Here is a 19,853-nt window from a genome sequence, read left to right as displayed (position 1 = left end):
CGGACTCCTTAAGAATAACTAAATCTAGCAATCTTAGTTAACAAAGATCTATCAATAATCTAGCACCTTACAGCTATTTAGATTAGCATCACACTTAGGCTTATTTGATTAATAATTATTATTCCTATGATCTTATTGCAATTCAATCATATATTAGTAAAAAACACATAGTAGATGACCTAATAGCAACCTATTATATGATAAACAATCACCAAGGAAACTATTGAATAATAAGAACCCACAAACAATCTTAAGTACATATATGCATCAATTCATATAATTAAACCTTTTACTTAGTTCATAAAACCATAACGTAAAATAAATCCCAAATCTATATCAAACATTCAACGAAGGTTCATCACACCTAGGCGGTCTATAAAGTTTAGCCAGTCATTATAAAATCAAACAAAATAATGTTCAAAGAAATCATGGTGAAAATAATTGAAAACGAAAGAAAATAGATGATAAAACCTGTAATCTTTGTCTTCGATCGAGGAGCACTTCACTGGCTGATTCCTTGCCTTCAAACCCGTCAAAACTTGCAATCCTAAGCTACGGGAAACACTAAAATCGGTTCTGGTTCGCATGGTATGTTTAGGGTTAAGGTTAATAATATATATCTCTCTTAATTAATGAAAATCAGTAAAATATACCAACAATAACTGTATCATTCTGAATCCACTTATCATGATGTATTGTCTGTTTCCGTTTCTGTTTGTTTGCATAACATGAAATTCATAATAAGGTGTAAGAATAAGACAAAATAAGTTATTACGTAAAAAAAGTATATCTTCAAGATTTATATTTAAAGCAATTTGTAATTCATTTTATAGTTTTCGATCCACTAAAGCCACATCAACTCACACTGCAAATCATGCACACCTTTAACCATAACTTCCGACGGGTTTTATTACATAGTCCGAATTAAAATAACGATATTAGTTTCCCAATTGGAAGGAGGAATATAAGAGATTGAGGTTTAACCAATCCCTATACGAAATATCGAGTATATCTCATCAACAAGTAGCCAAGATTGCGGCTGTATAAAGCTTGCGTTTGCGTACTCACTGCAACACACAAACTACTTTTGTCTTAAACCTCATTTCAAACCCTAACCCTAGCCTGACTTCCTTCATGGACGACAACTCCAACTCCAACTCCAACTCCAAAGATGAAGCCAGCAAGATCTCCGATCAAAACCCTAGCAACACCATTGCTGATCCTGCCGCCGCTGCTGAAGAGCCTGCCAATCCGAACCGGCCTGCTGCCGTCACGAGAACGCCGTTCACGAGTCTCAGTCAGGTCGATGCAGATCTTGCTCTCGCTCGTACACTTCAAGATCAGGTATGTGTATTGTTTATTTAGGTTGAATTAGCCATTGGAGTATGAAATGATTGCTGATGGTTTTGTGTTATATGAAATGATCAGGTGTGTGTATATATGTCTGTGATTTCATTGTTTATTTAGGTCAAATTAGCCGTTGGAGGATGAAATTAATGTGAAATTGTGTTTTGTTAGTTTGTGTTTGTATGTTATGAAATTGAGGTTGCGTTTTATCTCTAGTTTTATTGTTGATTAGTTTATTTAGGTCGAATTAGGCGTTGAAGTATGAAGTTTGATGTTATTGATTCTGATAGCTTTGTGTTCTGCTAGTCTGTGTTTGTAAGTTATGAAATTGAGGTTGTGTTTTATGATTTATCTTTAGTTTTGTTGTTGATTAGTTTATTTAGGTCGAATTAGGCGTTGAAGTATGAAGTTTTATGTGAAATTATGTTATTGATTCTGATAGTTTTGTGTTTTGTTAGTTTGTGTTTGTATGTTATGAAATTGAGGTCGTGTTTGTTTCTAGTTTTATTTTTGATTAGCTTATTTAGGTCGGATTAGGTGTTGGACGTTGGAGTTTGAAATTTGATGTGAAATTATGTTATTGATTGTGATAGTTTTGTGTTCTGTTAGTTCGTGTTTGTATATTATGAAATTGAGGTTGTGTTTATCTCTGATTTAATTGTTTGTTAGTTTATTTAGGTCGGATTAGATGTTGCAGTATAAAATTTGATTTATATTATGTTGCTGATTGTGATAGTTTAGTGTTTTGATAGTTTGTGTTTGCATATTATGAAATTGAGGTTTTTTTTATCTATGATTTGATTTCATTGTTTATTAACTTATTTAGGTCGACTTAGGCGTTGGAGTATGAATTTAATGTGATTTAATGCCATTGATTGTGATAATTTTTTGTTTTGTTAGTTTGTGATTCTATGTTATGTAATTGAGATTGTGTTTATAGGAAAGGGCATATATGATGTTGAGGATGAAAAGAGGTGGAAGTGACCATGAAAGTTGGGAAACTGGAAGCTATGTGGAAGGTGAAGATGATGAGTTTGATCAACATAATAGTGAGTATGATGGTTCTGATGTTGAAGAAGATGAAGAAGATGCATTTGATGTGCATGCTCACCTTGATAATGGATCTGGTGAGGAAGATAGGGACAACCGAGGTGTTGAGTTGGAGCCAACTTCTTTTCCGAATGATGAAGCGTATGCAAGGGCGCTACAAGATGCTGAAGATCGAGAAATGGCTGCTAGATTGCTGGCTCTCACCGGCATTAATGGAAGTGAGTTTTGGATTTAATTATTAGTTCCATTTTCTTGTTTTAGGTTAGTCTTGTTGGATGCTGTTTCCGCTTCCGGTTAAAACGTGTATGGCTAACAAAGTTTTTGCTGATTGCCAGTGGTTACTGAGGAGGAAGAGGATAGTATGGAGGATGATGGTGGCAATTCTCAGGTAATTGTTTGATTTTTAATTTAGCTCAATAGTATTTGTTTACACACACTTGCTCATTAAAAATATAGTCATGAGCATAGTCACATAATTCGATCAATAAGCCGTGAATTTTGTATTGGAACGTTTTGTTCTCAAACGAAATCGCAATCAATCCAAATCGCTATGAAATCGCGTATTGGTTTGGCTGGTTCGTCGTTCCAAATTGATGATGAATACGAATCCAATTGACTGGTTCGTTGTTCCAGATGGATGGTGAAAACAATTTCAATTGGCTGGTTTGTTGATTCAGATTTAAATTAAAGCCGATCCGATGGATATGGCAATCAATTTAATCGATCCAATGATTCCAATCAATTTGGTCAGCAAATTAGGCACTCCTTGTTTTCCCATTTTTAGGTATTAATTAAAAGGTTTCGAAAATCCAAATACGATCATTCAATTTGGGCGGTTTATATAATATTATAAATATAAAATCAATTAATTAGTAATTTATATTACAAAATATAATCAATTAACTAGTAATTTCCAAAATTGTAAAAACGGCCAATAAATTTATAATTTAGAACTTTTATGTTTCCGTTTTCTGCTTTGTTCTTGATTAGAGTTTGGATTTTGAAATTTGGTCATTTTTATTTTTGAGAAGAATAAAAGAAACACACACACCATGATCGTTTTGCTTATTTTTGGGTTTCGTAAGAATTTAAAAAACATGAACACTTGTAAACTATATTTCTGCAAAATTTGTTAGCACTTGTAAACTTAATAGTAATAATGCATATAGATATTTTGAATACTTGAGCACGTCCAAATAACCAGTTAATACTATTATATTGCGCAGTCTACGTGTTATTTTTTTGTACGCCTTGAGTGTATTTTTTCTGTTGGTATAGAATACCATAACGAATTGTTTTTATCCTGATGTTGTCTCAACTCTCAAGTATTGCAGTAACGTTAAATATATTATTCTTGATGGTATAACAATAATGAAAATCAAATCCTACTTTTTCTTAAATACACGTTAACGTTTAAGTATGTTTATAAGTGTGTGATAATTTTAAGTTTATTTTTTGTTATAACTTATAAGTATGTTTTGGAAGTGTGATACCAGAGTGTTTTTATGTTCAAGTATAGCAATATAAAAATCGACACGCATAATTAATTTTCTACTCTCTTTTTTTAAACAATGAATGCCTCGCATAAGTGACGTGCGCCTCTCACATCATATTTTTGGACCAATGGGCATCAAAGCCTCTCACGCTTTTTAAAGCGAAGGTTGTGACAAGTAGGGATGAGTGTTTAAGGCAAAATTAGGGAAATACCGGTATCGAAAACTCAAAACTTGGTACCCGTACCGAATCCGTACTAGTACCCGTTTTGCTCATTCCTAGCAAGAAGCGCAAGGTGCTCCATAGCATATCGGTCCCAAAAACTGAGTCTACGGGCATTTCTCTATGTACAACCAAATAAGCTTTATGTACAACCAAAATCTGCATTTTTCTGTCAGTTTTTTTTTTTAACCTTATTGCATATTTGTTCGTTACACACATCTTGCTTCACGAGTTCACCCTATACTCTTATTCAAAATAACTGATATTAACTTACCCATTTAACATATATGTTGATGCTGTGTGTTTGTATCTTTCAGGGCTCATGGGATGATGTTGACCCAGATGAACTTTCATACGAGGTAACAAAATCATTTCATTATCTCAAGTTAGTTGTGTTTTGTTCTTGTATGTGTTTCTGCTCACATGTAGTTATTTTAGGAACTGATTGCACTGGGTGAAGTAGTCGGGACCGAGAGTAGAGGGCTTTCTGCTGATTCAATTGCTTCTTTAACCTCAATCGTTTACAAGACCCAAAATACTCAAAATGTAAGCAGTGAAACGTAAGTACACTTCTCTTCTGCTCTTTTTTTTTTTTTTTTAATTTGACCAAACATAGTCAAAATGCACCGACTATATTCCCTTTGATATTTTTTTATTTGCATATTTCAGATGTGTTATCTGTCGCTTAGACTATGAGGATGGTGATAACTTGACCTTGCTTCCGTGCAAGCACTCGTACCATTCTGAGTGCATAACCAACTGGTTGCAAATAAACAAGGTACATGTTTTTACCATCAGATTTAGCTTTTTAATTAATTATCATTTTTAATATTAAGGTGAAATCTTAATAATTTATGTTTGTCGGTTTATAAAATTTGAATGACGTTGGCTTCTCATGTGCAGGTGTGCCCAGTTTGTAGCACTGAGGTGTCGACATCTAGTGCGGGTTGTGGGCATTGATGTTGTGGTTGTGAACTTTCTTTGTTCTGGTTTGTCCATTGATCAATTGTTTTAAATTTTATCTAGTTAAATTTGTACAAAATGTTATAAACTAGGTGGCTTTTGTTATATTTAATCTTTCATGAATTTGTGGCATGGTTAGTTTTTTTAAGACTCATTGAAGTTTTATTTAATGATGATTAAATAAGAAACATATTATTTATCAATACATGTTGTCAAACAACAATGTTGTGCCATTTTTAAATGATTTAAAGAAATTCTTTTATCCAAATCAGATAATTTATTCTTATCGGATTTAAACTAAAGTTAATTAGGTCATCTCTATATTTTTCACATACTAGGGAGTGTTTGGTATGTTGATAGTCTTGGAAGTGTAATTGGCGTTGCAATGTTTTTCTATATAATAAAAAATCATGTTTGGTACTTCGGTTGATATTTGTGTAAAAAGGAATTAACATTTGTGGAAAATGCAATTGGAATGGTCTTTTTATTAAAAAAAAAAAATCTTTCGTTCACGGAATTGCAAATTTTCCGTTGGAATGTTACAAAAACTTTTTTTATTAGACTATATGTAATGGTTTTAATAATTACTTAGTTAAAGTGTCATTCAAGTGTCATGTAGCTAAAAATAAAGTTACTAAAAGCCTATTTAAATCAAGTATAATAGTTTTAACTAATTGTAGTTATTACTCAATTGTTTTTTTTTATTAATTTGATATTTTATTATTCAATAAAACTAATAAAAGATTATTATGATAAAGAAAAAGTTAGAAGCGCACAGAAATAAAAAAAGCGATATTCGAAATAAGAAGAAAAAAAACAATGGATAATAATAATAATAATAATAATAATAATAATAAAAATAAAAGATACTAGAACATTTTTTATAAATGTTGTGAAGTACCATACGCTAGTTGAAGAATTGCGGAAGTTCACTTTTGAATACGACTAAATCCAAGCTTACGTCTAGCGTCTTCCCTTTGTTGAAAATATGGATATACCCACTCTCTAAATCACTGGTAATTCGTAGAAATAGTTGGTTGCTCATACGAAAATGATGTCGGAATGCAACATGATCATATAAAAAGTCTTTTAATAAGCAATCTTGCATCAACCTGTTACGAGCCTCCAAACGATCCCGTTCTAGTGGTGGTCGCCGTCTAAGTGGTTCCGGTCGTGATGTGATGTTTGGTCGTGCTCAACTAAAATTTTTATCCTCACTAGAACACTTTAGATTATCATTGTCTCACCCACCTCTTAAGATGATAAGTCATTAGAGTGAGTATTGAAAATAAAATATGAACGTGTTTATATAGGCAAATTACTTTTTTTTTTAATGAATTAGACGTTGAAGGAGTGAACAAATTATGTTTGTTAATAAAGTTTTGCTGTTCAAAAAAAGAAAACACACAACTAGCGCCCGCCAAAGTATTAACGAAAAAATGTTATAGCACTCAATTAATCATGCTTGTAATGGTTTTAGCAAATATTTGGAAGCCATGTCATCACTTTAGCCCCCCAATTTAGGATCACTACGTTCAGTCTTATGGATATACTACAAAAAAATTCAAGGCCATTCAATGTGTATTTCTGAATAATCCCAATTTCTAATTATTGAATCATTACGACTAACCTTACATTTTTAAAAGATAGTGATTGAATTATTTTTAGTAGGAGTTTATTAAGAGTATTTATGTATTTTTATTTTTTGAACATTTTAATTCCTTTAATAAATTTGCATATAAAAATGTAATTGATTTTTCATATTATTTTCATGAATTCCAACAAAAATTTCCAGTGAACCAAACGATACATTAACATGTTAAAAGAAATTACAATTATGTTCGAATTTAAAATGTGTGGAGACGTTTAATGTGTAAAAATGGTTACTGGACTTTTATAAGAAAATGAAAACAAATAAATTATGTTATCTGTTTGTTTGAAAAACTTATTAAGAGACTTTTATAAAAAAAACAAAAGGTATGTTATTTTTGCATAGGTATTGTCTTAATGTATAGTAAATAGTTAATATTCTAATCTACCTATTCTAATAAAGTAAAATAATTGTAAGCACTTGTTATCTTTTGGTTAATTCTCACAACACTTTTCCTTCCAAAACTAATATCTTAATTAACCATAATATATGTAATAGGTCGATAAATGTTCGCTTTCCTTTTTTACTCAATTTATATTATATCTATACATTTTTATAAAAATAAATATTAACATATTATTTACTATGTATTCCAAAATACATGGTGAAATCCAAAAATCAACAATAAACCATGTTTATCAAAGATTGAAAAGAATATAATTTTAAATGTTATCATTAGCATATTGTACCGTGTATATTATAGAAGATTGTAAAGAAAAACAAAACTCGAATATGCTTTTATTTTACGAAATAATTTTTTAATCATTAAATTATAAATATATGCTTAAGAACGTTGTATGGGAAGTATGTCATGCAAAACTATGCTCAAATGAAACAAAATATTCACAAAATAGAATGAGTTAACATGCTATTTTTTATGTTGTATGACAAAGTCGAGAAGCTCCCTGAAATTTGTCAAAATCTTTTTCATGGTGTAGCTCAGAAAAACATAGTTTTTGAAGAATATCCGTCGTTACAATTTAATGTTCTCCTTTCATTCGATGGGTTATATTTAAGCTGAGTGGTTAGAACTACTATTGTATGAGAAGTCTTATTTACGAAATTGGTTAATAACCAAAATTCTTTCCATTATACATATATGACACTGAGAACGAAATTTTCAATAGAAAAAGCGTTATCGGGTATGTTTTTACACATGCATTTTTTTATTACGTTCATTTAAAAAAATTATTTTATGATATATATATAATTAATTTATGTACACATAGTATAGATACAAGCATAGATGCAATATATTTTTTCATATACGTTATGCAACTCTTTGTTTTATTTTTTATAATTTAAATCATTCTGTGTGTGACACGGGCTCTAAAGCTAATTTATATTATATAATAAATAAAACTTATTAAGTGTCACATGTTATTACCAAATTAATCCTTACAAAAATTTTCCTTGCTCTCTCTTATATTAAATATATTTGGCATTTCACTTTCTTATTAATAATTTTGTATTTCAGTTTTTTACTTTTTAATCTTTCATTTTATCTTTTTTAATAATTATTTCCTGATTTAAACAATTTAATACCAGCATAAATATTTTATTTTGTTATATATAAATATATTATATTAGTTATTAATATTAGGTTTTTATAAATAACCAATTTTCACGTTGATTTTGAATAATGATTCCAAAAATTAAGATTTTATAAGAAATGATATTATTGGATGAAGAGACAAGATTAATTTAGATTAAATTTCAATAAACTTTAACTTATTAAATATATATGATTATTTACTAAATTACAAGTCTTTTTCTTTCAAGCCCTTAAAAGACAAATTCATATTGGCGTATTCTAAGTGTTTATGTTAACTTACACGAGTGGGTTTCTTTAACCGGTTAAAATATCAAACATGGTTTAGGTCAAAACAGTTTATGATTTGTATGAGTTTCAGTTCACGGGTTGGTTTAAAAAATTAACATGTACAACTTCTTTTTTAATTGACTATTTAATCGACCCATTATTTATGTTAAGATCATCATCTTAAAAATCCACAAAAATATAAATACTAGACTACATGCTTTGGTTTTTCAGTTGGATAAAACAACTTATCTTTGGAATACAAATGTTAGACATTAGCACACTATTAATCATATGATAAATTAACTTTGTATATTCTTCTATTATTGAAGATTTCAAAAATATAGATTTCTTTAGTGAGCGAGGTATACTTGCACCGAAAAATGAGGTCGTTTAAGAAATTAGCAAGCGTTTGTTATCCACATTTCTGGGAGTAAAAAATATTATCATTCTTCATATGGTATCTATCAGACATAAAATGATACGTTACAAGAAAGTATTAGTTTCCTGATGTTTTAAATGACCTTAAAATCTAAGGTTGTCAAGTTACAGAATAGTCCTAAAAGTTGATGTTGAAGCGATGTTACTTAAAATATTAACTAGACAATTGGTCTATGCAATGAAACTAAACTATATGTGAACATGCAATATGATAGCCGCGCTATAGAAGCCGAAATCGTATCTAAAAGTAATATTGGAACTCACACTTTTATTCTAAAAAAGAAATCTTATACCATTAGATAAAATGATTAATTTCAAAGTATGAAATTTTCACCTTTTTTTATTTTATTTTGTATTGAAAATTAATAAAATTTAAGGTCAATCATTATAAATGGTTGGTTTGCTTTTGAGACAATTTATTTTAACTAATTGTCAATTATGTGTTGCATTATTTAGAGTTATAAATAGAAACAATATGAAACTACTAATTTTTTATATAGAAAGTAAAATTACAAATAAAACTACAAATATTGTGTACAAAGAAATATTTAAAGATTTATGAATTTTCTAACTTTTTATTTCCATATTGTGTAACGTGTAATTTATTCTAACATATAATATATCTTTATATCTTTTAAACATATTTTTTGTATTTTACATTACATGATTATTTAAATAAATTTATTTATTATAACCTAGGGCTGTAAACGAACCGAACGAACACGAACAAGGCCTTGTTCATGTTCGTTCGTTAAGTAAATAATGTGTTCACGAATGGTTCACGAACACTTACTGAACGAGATTTTATGTTCGTGTTCGTTTATTAGGGAAATTAATGTGTTCACGAACACAAACGAACACAAATAAAATCGGAAGAGCCTAGAGATTGAGACCGATGTATTCATCAATGTGAATAATGAAAGCCTTTAAACGAATCGAATGAACACGAACAAGGGCATTGTCACAGCCCCGACCCCTATACCCCGGGAGGGGAGCCGTGAATGTTGAGTGGTGGTATCGATGTTTATTAAAATAATTTGCAGCGGAATATTTCATAAGAACCGTAGTTAAGAAAATTAATCAGAGTTATAAAAACGCCATAATTCTTATTTCATAACCTGGGATAAAAACCCATTTATATACAAACATAAGTTTTATAGAGATAAACCCTAATTTACAAAACACGTTTCTTTATTCTTGTGACAAGCCACTTATTTAAGCTGGAAGCCCGCAGGCATCATTCTTTTGTCTCTAACAGGTCATCTGAAATATGTTTAAAAATATTTGATCAGCAGGAAATACTGGTGAGTACATTCATTTATAAATGACACATTTTACAGTTACAACATTAAGATGTTTTTACATCTGCCTACTTACAAATTACTGAAAGGTACTTGTCACTTGACCGTATCTGTGATTGTGGTCATAATACTTATTGGCTAACACTTGTCCAATAAGTAAGGTGTAATAGCCCAGTAGGCAAGCCTTGTATACAAAGCCCCACAATACCAGTAGTAACCATCCCGTAAGTCTACAGAGACTTAATCACTGTAATGTATTTAAAATCGTTTGAAAATATTTGGACTATCTGTCATGAGTTTAATGGATTTAGAGAAGCATCATGACAGCGTTGAAAAATTAGTTATCTCACGCAAATGTGAGTTGTGTAAAAACTCGAACGTCTCACCTTGCAAGTTTATATTTAACAAGCCTTCTGATGTTAAGCACCTAGATTAAGCACAATGTAGTATATCTATATTAATATAAACCCATAATTATAACGATAATCACGAGACATGAAACTTTACACGATGGCACAATGTCATACCTTGGTTAGGTAGAGCTTTTGGATTCGTGTTATAAAAGTTCATTTCGATCGGAGAGGTACCGTTACAATTCTTCGGGTATAATACCAGTTTTTAAGAAGAGAGAAAATTTTTGAACGAGTTGTGAAGTCCAGATTTCTGCCTTATTTATACTTGAATTTGAGCATCTTCGCGTATCGCGAAGGAATCTTCGCGTATCGCGAAGTTGCAGTAGGGTTGTCGAGTCAGCCCTAGCTATGCCACGTGGCGCGACACGTGTCAGGTGACGTGTCAATGCTGCGTAACTTTTACGTCACATCTTCGCGTATCGCGAAGAAGCTTAAGCATACTCCTTCGCGTATCGTGAAGGTGCAAAAATACTAAGGCGGCCCTTAAGCGGCTCGCGACGATGCGAGCGTGCGAAGTGCGCCAACATTGCGCCCATCTCAATTCGCCCGAGCCCGTGCACGTCGGGTGCTTCGCACCCTCCGCTAGGACTACTGGGTGTGATTTGGCACATAAGAATATTATCATGTAAACTTTCTTCCTTATAAAGAGCTTACAAGTTTTGTAATCTAGCGATGTGGGACAAGAGTTAGAAATCCTATTTATACCATGGTGAAAGCCTTCCATTTTCTTTCCTCCACCAATGTGGGATGAAAATTTTCCTTTATATTTTCCATTCTTCCTTTTACTTCTCTTTTCTTTCTCATTTCTTCATTTATTTCTTTGATTATTTTATTCTTTATTATGGTTTGTTATAGACATGTTCGTGTTCATTCACTTAACTTTAAAAGAACACGGACACTTAATCGAACAAATATTTATGTTCATGCTCGCTAATTTAAAAATGGACATTTGTGTTTATTTGTTTAAAATCTAAACTAACATAACTAAACAAAGATAAACCAACATGTATGAAAAAACGTAAATGAACACAAATATAAATGAACTTAAATGAACACAAATTAACAAACATAAAACCTTTAAGCAAATGACCTATCCAGATAATATTTAATTATTTTCTATTAATATTAATACATAAATGAACATAAATAAACAGAATTAAACGAACGTTCATGAACATAAATAAACGAACGGAACATGCATTCATGTTCTTTCGTTTAATTAAACGAACACAATTTTTTTGTTTATGTTCGTTCGTTTATTAAATAAACGAAGATAAATGAACTTTCCGCCGAACGGTTCACGATAGTTCACTGAACGTTCGGTTTATTTACAGGCCTATTGTAACCCGTTTGCTATATGGGTAGCTAACCTAGTAATCAATATGTACCTTCATAGTTCCATGAAAACTTTCTCAAACATAATTATGAGAGTGAACTGTTTGGTCAGTCCATGTGGTTTTTAGATATAGTACAATTGATCCCCAGACTTAACTAATTAGTAATTAACAACTTGGTTCTACATGATAACAACTTATTCCTTGCGTGATTGCACAGTACGTCTAGTCCCATGAATGACTGTGTGTTTGAAAAGCGAGTATGAGAATTGAGGGAAAAATGGATAACTAACATCTAGGGACTAGAGTGTGCAATCTAAACGTTGCATCTTTTCAAGTAGGAAAGACCATAATACCCTCAGATGGGAAGCATGCGGGGAGAATTATCTATGAAAACTAACGGATGTTCATGTACGAGACCAGACAAGGAATATGCTGTTAGCATGTAAGATCAAGTTTGTAATTAGTTAAGTATGAGAATCAAAACTATAGGGCCTCATAATAATAATAATAATAATAATAATAATAATAATAATAATAAATAACCGGAAAAAGGTTGGTTTAGTAGTATTAGCATGCTCGATCTCACATTGAAGACAGCCATGCCCCATAAAAGTCAAATATTTTTATTTAAGATTTTGTTTAGTAAATCTTATAATATTATTGGGTAAAAGTGCCTAAATAATTACAAGATATATATTTAAAATATTAAATATTTTACAAACTCTTATTAATAACTATGAGATCAAACATATTATAACTTGCGTATAACTAAAAAAAATGGTTTAATACTAATATATTATATTATTTTTAGAAATTAAAATCGTGTATGTCTTGCTCTGGACCCCGGTTAGAACCTAGTCTCCCTACCAAAGAATCCAAAGTAAAAACTAAATAATAAAGAAAGATTTAAAAATCAAAAAAAAATTATAAAAAAAAAAGCATCCCGCGTGAACCCTATATATTAAACACCCTCCTTTGATCTCCATTCATACAACACTTGCAAAACAAACAACAAACCCTAATATTAGCTTGATTAAATCTTTGTCACAATGGTTAACAAAGTTATCGGCATACTTATCTGTCTTGTCATCGTCGCGTTAGATATAGTTGCAGGATTTCTCGGTATAAAAGCCGAAGCAGCACAAAATCAGGTTTGACAACTGTTTTTTAAACTCATTTGTCGAATCAAAACATTACTAGAAAATAGACTTTTACCGACATATTATCGAGAATGATACGCTATTTGTATTTCACATAAATGAATTTGTGATTTAATATTTGTTTTTTTGTGTGATGAGTATATAGGAGAAGCATTTAAGGTTGTGGTTGTTTGAGTGCAAAGAACCAAGCCAAGAAGCATTTAGGTTCGGTGTTGGTGCGATTTTGTTGTTGATTGTGGCTCATGTGTTGGCTAACTTGCTAAGTGCTTGCACCGCTTGTAGTCAAGAGGACAACCATAAGGCTTCAGAGTGGAGGAGACAATTGTTATCTGTATCTCTCATAATTACATGGTGCTCTTTTCATATCTCCTTCCATCTTGTATAATAATTTTAGTTGATGCCACTCCTAGGGTTGAAAACAAATCAAATGAATTTTTTAATTTATTTTTTAACTTTAATCGAACAAATAAACACACACGAATGGGGTGAACTAGATAAATGGTTATGAGCAGAGCAACCTTTTTATCTTATGAGATAGATAAATGTTAGGGTACTTTTATTTGTTTGTTTAGATAATAGTTTTTTGGGTCGATCCCACATACCGTTTAATTAGTTATATATAAAAATGTGCTTCATATATTATGCTGAAGTAAAAGTAATAATTTTATGCCAACATATATAATTTTAAAAATAAATTGGCATAAAATAAATTGCTTAAACATGATTGTTTTATAAGAATAAAAGTAATATTGAAGTTCAGAATTTTAAAGTATAATATAAAATAAAATAATTTTGTTTTCGGGTAGTCGTGCTCATGTCATACCGTGAATAATGAATACACGAATCGTGCTTAGGTTCATTTGTATGACATGATTACAAAGAAATTTTCAGGTTTGTGTCGGGTTTGAGCATACAAACATAATCAAGCATACAATGTTTTGTCTTAGGATAATTGCACTCGCTGGAATCGGGCTGCTAGTGATAGGAACGAAAGCAAATCACAAATCGAATGCTTCTTGTGGACTCTCGCATCATCATTTACTTTCCATTGAGGGATATTGTGTTTCTTTCATATCCCTTTTTTATCGTTTATTACGTTATTGCCACTGCTTAGGTCCTATGAAAAGTCAAAAAGATCAAATGTTTTATTGACTTTTGAATCACGTGTGTTTTGCTTTTGCCTATCCCATGTCCTGCTTTCATGAACCTTTTTGTAATTTGCCAATTTACTAATTTGCCCGTCTAATATGATTGAATTTTTAGTTTTTCAAGGAGCAATATGAGCATGTTACCGAACTTAGGTAGCATTTGATATGCACTAATGATAAAAGGGAATCGAATGATTCATTGCATGAGAATAAAAAAAACGGTGGTTACTCAATGTAATAAAATCACCCATTACATCTGGAATCTCATTACATCAAAATCATTTCTTATCACACCTTTTCTTTTTCTTTCCATTTCATTCCTCTTTCATTTTACTTTCTCAACAACACCACCACCTGACAACAACCAACACCACTACCATCGCCACCACCACTACCTGACCACCACCGCGGCCTCCCCTGACGACCACCACCACCACTGTCACTGTTGCCATCGCCACCACCATTGTCGTCACCGAAGCTACCACCACCGTCACCATTGCAATTTTTTTTATTTTGGTAAAAAAGTTATTTTGATATATAAGTATTTTTATTTCTTCTATTTCATTTCTACATTTTTTTGGATACTAAACAATATAAAGTAATAATTCATTTCATTCCCATAGGTTAACCAAACAAGACGAAAGAATGATAATGATCAATTTCATTCTTTTGTCCATTCCATTTTTTCTTCCGTTTCATAACTCATCCATTATATTACCTCCAACCAAACATACCCTTAGTGTTAAAACCTATATTATACAGATAGGTGAATTACTCGTGCTGTATAATAAAAACGGTAGGATTCATAAATCTATGAATGTTTCTTATAAAAATGATATATTTTATTAAATAATGAATGAAATATTCAATTTATAAAAATGTTTTGTGAACCACTTATTTTTTAAAAATAAAGCGTGCTTTATAAAATTATTTTATAAAAATCTTTATTGTTTAATAAGAGAAAGAAACGGGAAACAAAAGATTATAAAAAGAATTAAATAATCTCAACTATGGTCTATTGGTAAATATCAGTCCCAACTTTACGCTTGCCTGCTGACCGTCCCAACTATTGATGTATTTGTTTTTAACGGGCCGCGACTAACGGATGTTAACTCCGTTAGTGATTTGCCGACATGGACCGTCTTCTCCGGCCGGAAACCTGCAACTTGCCTCCATTCTCCCTAATATCGTCACACCGTCTCCCTCCCTCTTCAAAAGACATCAGAAATTAGAAAATGAAGTAGATTTCATCTTCTTTCATGGCCAATCCCTATATACCAAACCCGATTTTATTTTCAAAAATTTGAAATCAATGTTACACGATTTACAAAATAAGCATAGGGCTTTTGTTAAGAGGATAAAAACGAGTCGAATGATGTGTCAATTACCTCGAATGGTGCACGATTGACGAGGGTGAACTTCGCCGGAGACAACAACGGCGGCACGTCGGTTAGGTTTCGAATGAGGGGAAAGATAGAGAGAGATGGTGTAACGATATTAGGGAGAATGGAGGCGAGTTGCAGGTTTCCGGAAAGTTTCCGGCAGGAGAAGAAGGTCCACGTCAACAAATCACTAACGAAGTTAACATCCGTTAGTCGCGGCCCGTTAAAAACAAATACATCAATAGTTGGGACGATCAGCAGGCAAGTGTAAAGTTGGGACTGATATTTACCAATAGGCCATAATTGGGATTATTTAAAACCAATATTCCTTTTAAATTTAACTACATATGTTGCAAATTCCGACGCCCACATCTTATCCTCCATTTCTTTCTTGATGCACAAAAAAATCGGTGAAAAGATTTAGTGTCCCGATTTAGAAAAAATATGCATGAGTGACTTAATTGGAACACTTAAGTTAGTTACTATTCTATGAGATTTTCTCAAACGCTTTAAACAATGAGCATATTACAAATTATTTTACTTGTTTAGGGGTTTACACTTGTCTTTTTGGATAATTTCACATGCTTTTTTTTTCTTTATTTTGATATACCATACGCTAAGATCATAAATTCATAACCCTTTCGGGTCATGGACTTATGCCACACAAAATAACCTCCAAAAAAGTAGTTCTTGAATCTTGAGCAAGGACCAAACACCATCTTTTCCTTCCATATAACCAACTCATCATATTTTTCTCTCTATAATATACACAACATATATTTTTATTGCATATTTAACAAGTTTAACAACTTAACCAAAAATAAGATGGTAGGAAACATCAACCGAGTTGAAAGTGGCATTACGTATGTCCAAATGTTTACAACATCATGCTTCTAAGTGTCGATAGCTAAACGTTATGATACTCGTATAGCAGACCCCATCCAACCAAATCCCATTTTTAGAGGATGTATCCTAAGTCCTAACAAAATGAACAAATGCACCATCAAAGCAAGCTCAAGACCTTCTAAACTCTCGACTCCGGTTAGATGATGTCGATGACTGTCCTCTACTCTGCATCCTCCCCTGCATATCAAAAAACCAAACTTTCCAATATATGATGGATATAATATAAACAAATATTAAAGGTCAAGAATGAAGTTGTAATTAAACCTGATAAGATGCTTTATACGCTGCTCTTCTTTTAAGAAAAATCTTCATAGCCTGTTTCTTTTTCTCTTCGGCTTTGAGTTTTGTTAAGCTGGGCCTGTAAATGATTATGGTTCGACCGATTCGACCAACCACAACCGAGCCAGTGGCTTCCTCTAACTGACTAACCACATCATCTAGCTCTCCCGGACAGTTATTGTGAATTTTAAGCTGTTGCATTTATCAAAATCAAAACGGATAGATACAATAACCATATCATGTATAAATAATGAATACACACACAAAGGTATTTAAGAGTTTTAAGCTGAACCAAAAAGGCATAATAGTCAGCTCACCAGTAACTTGGATTCACAATAATATTAATAATACTTGTTAACTTTTGAAGACGAAACACAAGAAATTGGTATAAATAAATACAAAAAAAGCTCTAGTACTACAAATTAAGTTTTATGCATAACAAAAAATAAGAATTTTTTAACTTTACGTGTACAAGCAGTTTATGCATAAGATAGAAGTAATCTATACAACTCACTTAGCAACTTCATCAGCTCATTGTACAAGCTTATTAAGCACATTTGAAAACAATGCAAATAGAACTTTTAGAATTTTCATTTTAAACCACCTTCAACTTTACAAGTCAAAAATATAACATTATGCGCATCGTGTTTCATCACCACATTACGCACTCCTGATGCGTGCGTTTTAAAGCCAAGGCTTGAAGTAATCACGACAAACCAAATTAAAGGATTCTTCAAACTCAGCAAATGCAATGAAATTGAAGCTTTACCTTAGTGAATATAATTCTAAGATGAATGACATACTAACTATATTTGCATTAGAACTACTTGAAGGACTTAGAGATAAGTGCCTCAAATCGGTGTAACTCTATATGACGCCTCCATTTAATGTAACTTCTTTAAACTAGTATCACTAAAAATGAGGAAACCGCTTCACGGAGTAGTATCTACAAAAGGTGATTTGAAAGATGTGGAAGAGTCCGTAAGAAAGCTAGTGGATTTGATGGATAAAGAAGACATGGCACACAAAAATAAAAATAAAAATACAACACAACACTCCACTTGGTGGATGCAGCTATAAACATTGATAATGTTAAGATTATGATGAAAAAGAACAATATTTTGCTGACAATGCCATGCTCTTAACATTTTCAACTTCTGTAGCTGCAAAGGCCAAATGAAAACCAATGTTACAAATTTCATTTTCAAGGACGAAATTTCATCTTTTTTATCAAATCCATTAGATATCTCACAAACTCTTCACATCTTACGGATCACCATTTGCACGTTCCGCCACGTAAACTGCAATTCCACATTTTCAGTGATACCAAACCTTACCAACTGTGGTTTCTTTTCAAGAATGACTTAAGCAAAGTTTCTAGTTATATGGAGTCACTACATGATATAAACGAACACCGATTTTGAGGTGAGCTTCAAATTAATTCCAATTCAAATAGCTAGTACCTCGGATTGATCTTAAAACTCGCTTAACTAAAATAAAACCTCAATTCTACTGCATTTGGCCAATTCCTAAACCCTAACATCCAACTAAGGATAACACAATGCTTAACTACTGAAACCGAATTCGAAACGAAATAAAGTTAATACCTTGAGAAGCTCATTAGCTTCAAGGGTTTCGACCAACGCAATCGCAACGGCATCGGTAACACCCGACTTCCCAACCTGTTGGGATTTAAGCTTTTTCCCCAAACTGTTGGCATAAGAACCCAACTCTTTCTTTTCTTTCACACTCATTGATTTCAGTTTCGACATCATTTCCTTATGTGCACTCAATATTCTAGGGTCTACAGGCTGCTCAATCTCAGTTTCGGTAGGACCCACATCGTCCATTTGGGTTTCGGTGGATATGAGTGGTTCAACGGCGGTGTTGGTGGTGGTGGAGAGAGATCTTGGGATTAGTGAGGAGAGTGGAGTGTGAGGGGTAAAATTGGAAATTGAAGTGGTGGGTGTGAAGGGTTTGAAGAAAAAAGGTGTGATGGAAGAGATATGGACGGCGGTGGTGGTGGTTGACGGTGGTGGACGGCGGAGGAGACATCGGAGGATAAAAGGGGAAGATGATGATAACGCGCCCATATTGCTATGCTGATCCACGCTCCGGTTTCCTTTTACAATAATCACAAGGCTACCATTTGCCTCATGTGGTTTTTGAAAATCGATAATCTCATTCTCATTAAAATCAAAACAATTATAACAAAGTGACGGGCATGATTGGTCTTTAAAAAAACGAATAGGTTTGGTTCTAATGGCTTCAAAAATGAACCATTTCATTCCCTACTATAGCACCATTAACTTATCATCGATGGAAAGAGTGAAATTACTGATTTACCTTTTTTTATAATTCACATAAGTTTTATTTTGTTTAAAGAATTGTTCAGTTTTTGTTTCTCGTTGAAAAATTCTATGCAAATTTACAAATTAACCATCACACAATAACTAATCAAGCCATAATCTACCAACCAAATTATAATAAAAAAATTAACCAAAAGCAAACGTAACATAACCCAGTTATATTACAATCATCCAAATATCCACATTATATTACAAAAATAACATTAGATAAAGTTACTAAATTAGAAAAAAAAAAAAAAAAGACTAGCACCAACCGATCCACCTACGCAGTTAGTGCGTGTTCCCAGCAGAGATCAACTGCCATTTAGACATGTTTGTCACGGTCGGCGCAGCATGCAACCGCACATGGGTCCCACATGATAATGGTCTGTTGCAAAGAACTTTTAAGGTTGGGCAGATGATGTGTCACTTACTCACCGGGCAGGTGATAAAGGCACATGTTAAGGGCATTTTGCAATGTGGATAGTCTGATGGACGAAATGCTATGCAGGTGTGCATTTTTATTTGGTTTTGCGTTTTCTTGGCACCATCGGTATGCGTTCATACCTCCATGCTAGTGACGTGCATGAAA

The 19,853-nt window shown here is 32.3% G+C and overlaps 2 protein-coding genes and 1 pseudogene across 3 annotated transcripts; 2 read left to right on the top strand and 1 right to left on the bottom strand.

Moving 5' to 3' along the window:
• The first annotated feature begins 1,134 nt into the window (after positions 1-1,134).
• On the top strand, positions 1,135-5,205 carry LOC143614989 (E3 ubiquitin ligase BIG BROTHER-related-like). Its single transcript, XM_077088453.1, has 7 exons — positions 1,135-1,344; positions 2,288-2,615; positions 2,733-2,785; positions 4,431-4,472; positions 4,552-4,673; positions 4,783-4,891; positions 5,017-5,205. The coding sequence occupies exons 1-7, from the start codon at positions 1,135-1,137 to the stop codon at positions 5,071-5,073; spliced, it is 921 nt and encodes a 306-aa protein (XP_076944568.1). The 3' UTR covers positions 5,074-5,205.
• A 7,841-nt stretch (positions 5,206-13,046) lies between these two features.
• On the top strand, positions 13,047-14,350 carry LOC143614036 (protein VASCULATURE COMPLEXITY AND CONNECTIVITY pseudogene; annotated as a pseudogene). Its single transcript, XR_013150282.1, has 3 exons — positions 13,047-13,189; positions 13,344-13,549; positions 14,146-14,350. The product of XR_013150282.1 is annotated as a protein VASCULATURE COMPLEXITY AND CONNECTIVITY pseudogene (transcript).
• A 2,364-nt stretch (positions 14,351-16,714) lies between these two features.
• On the bottom strand, positions 16,715-19,006 carry LOC143613107 (uncharacterized). Its single transcript, XM_077087123.1, has 3 exons — positions 18,521-19,006; positions 16,899-17,105; positions 16,715-16,811 (listed from the first exon to the last, which is right to left on the bottom strand). The coding sequence occupies exons 1-3, from the start codon at positions 19,004-19,006 to the stop codon at positions 16,743-16,745; spliced, it is 762 nt and encodes a 253-aa protein (XP_076943238.1). The 3' UTR covers positions 16,715-16,742.
• Positions 19,007-19,853: the final 847 nt, after the last annotated feature.

Source organism: Bidens hawaiensis, unplaced genomic scaffold, assembly GCF_021521415.1.
Source record: "Bidens hawaiensis isolate Kalapana, Puna unplaced genomic scaffold, B.hawaiensis_p1.1 tig00000055_1, whole genome shotgun sequence".
NCBI classification, from domain to species: domain Eukaryota; kingdom Viridiplantae; phylum Streptophyta; class Magnoliopsida; order Asterales; family Asteraceae; genus Bidens; species Bidens hawaiensis.
The sequence above is the reverse complement of the archived record's forward strand: the minus strand, read 5'-3'. Positions and strand labels throughout refer to the sequence as shown.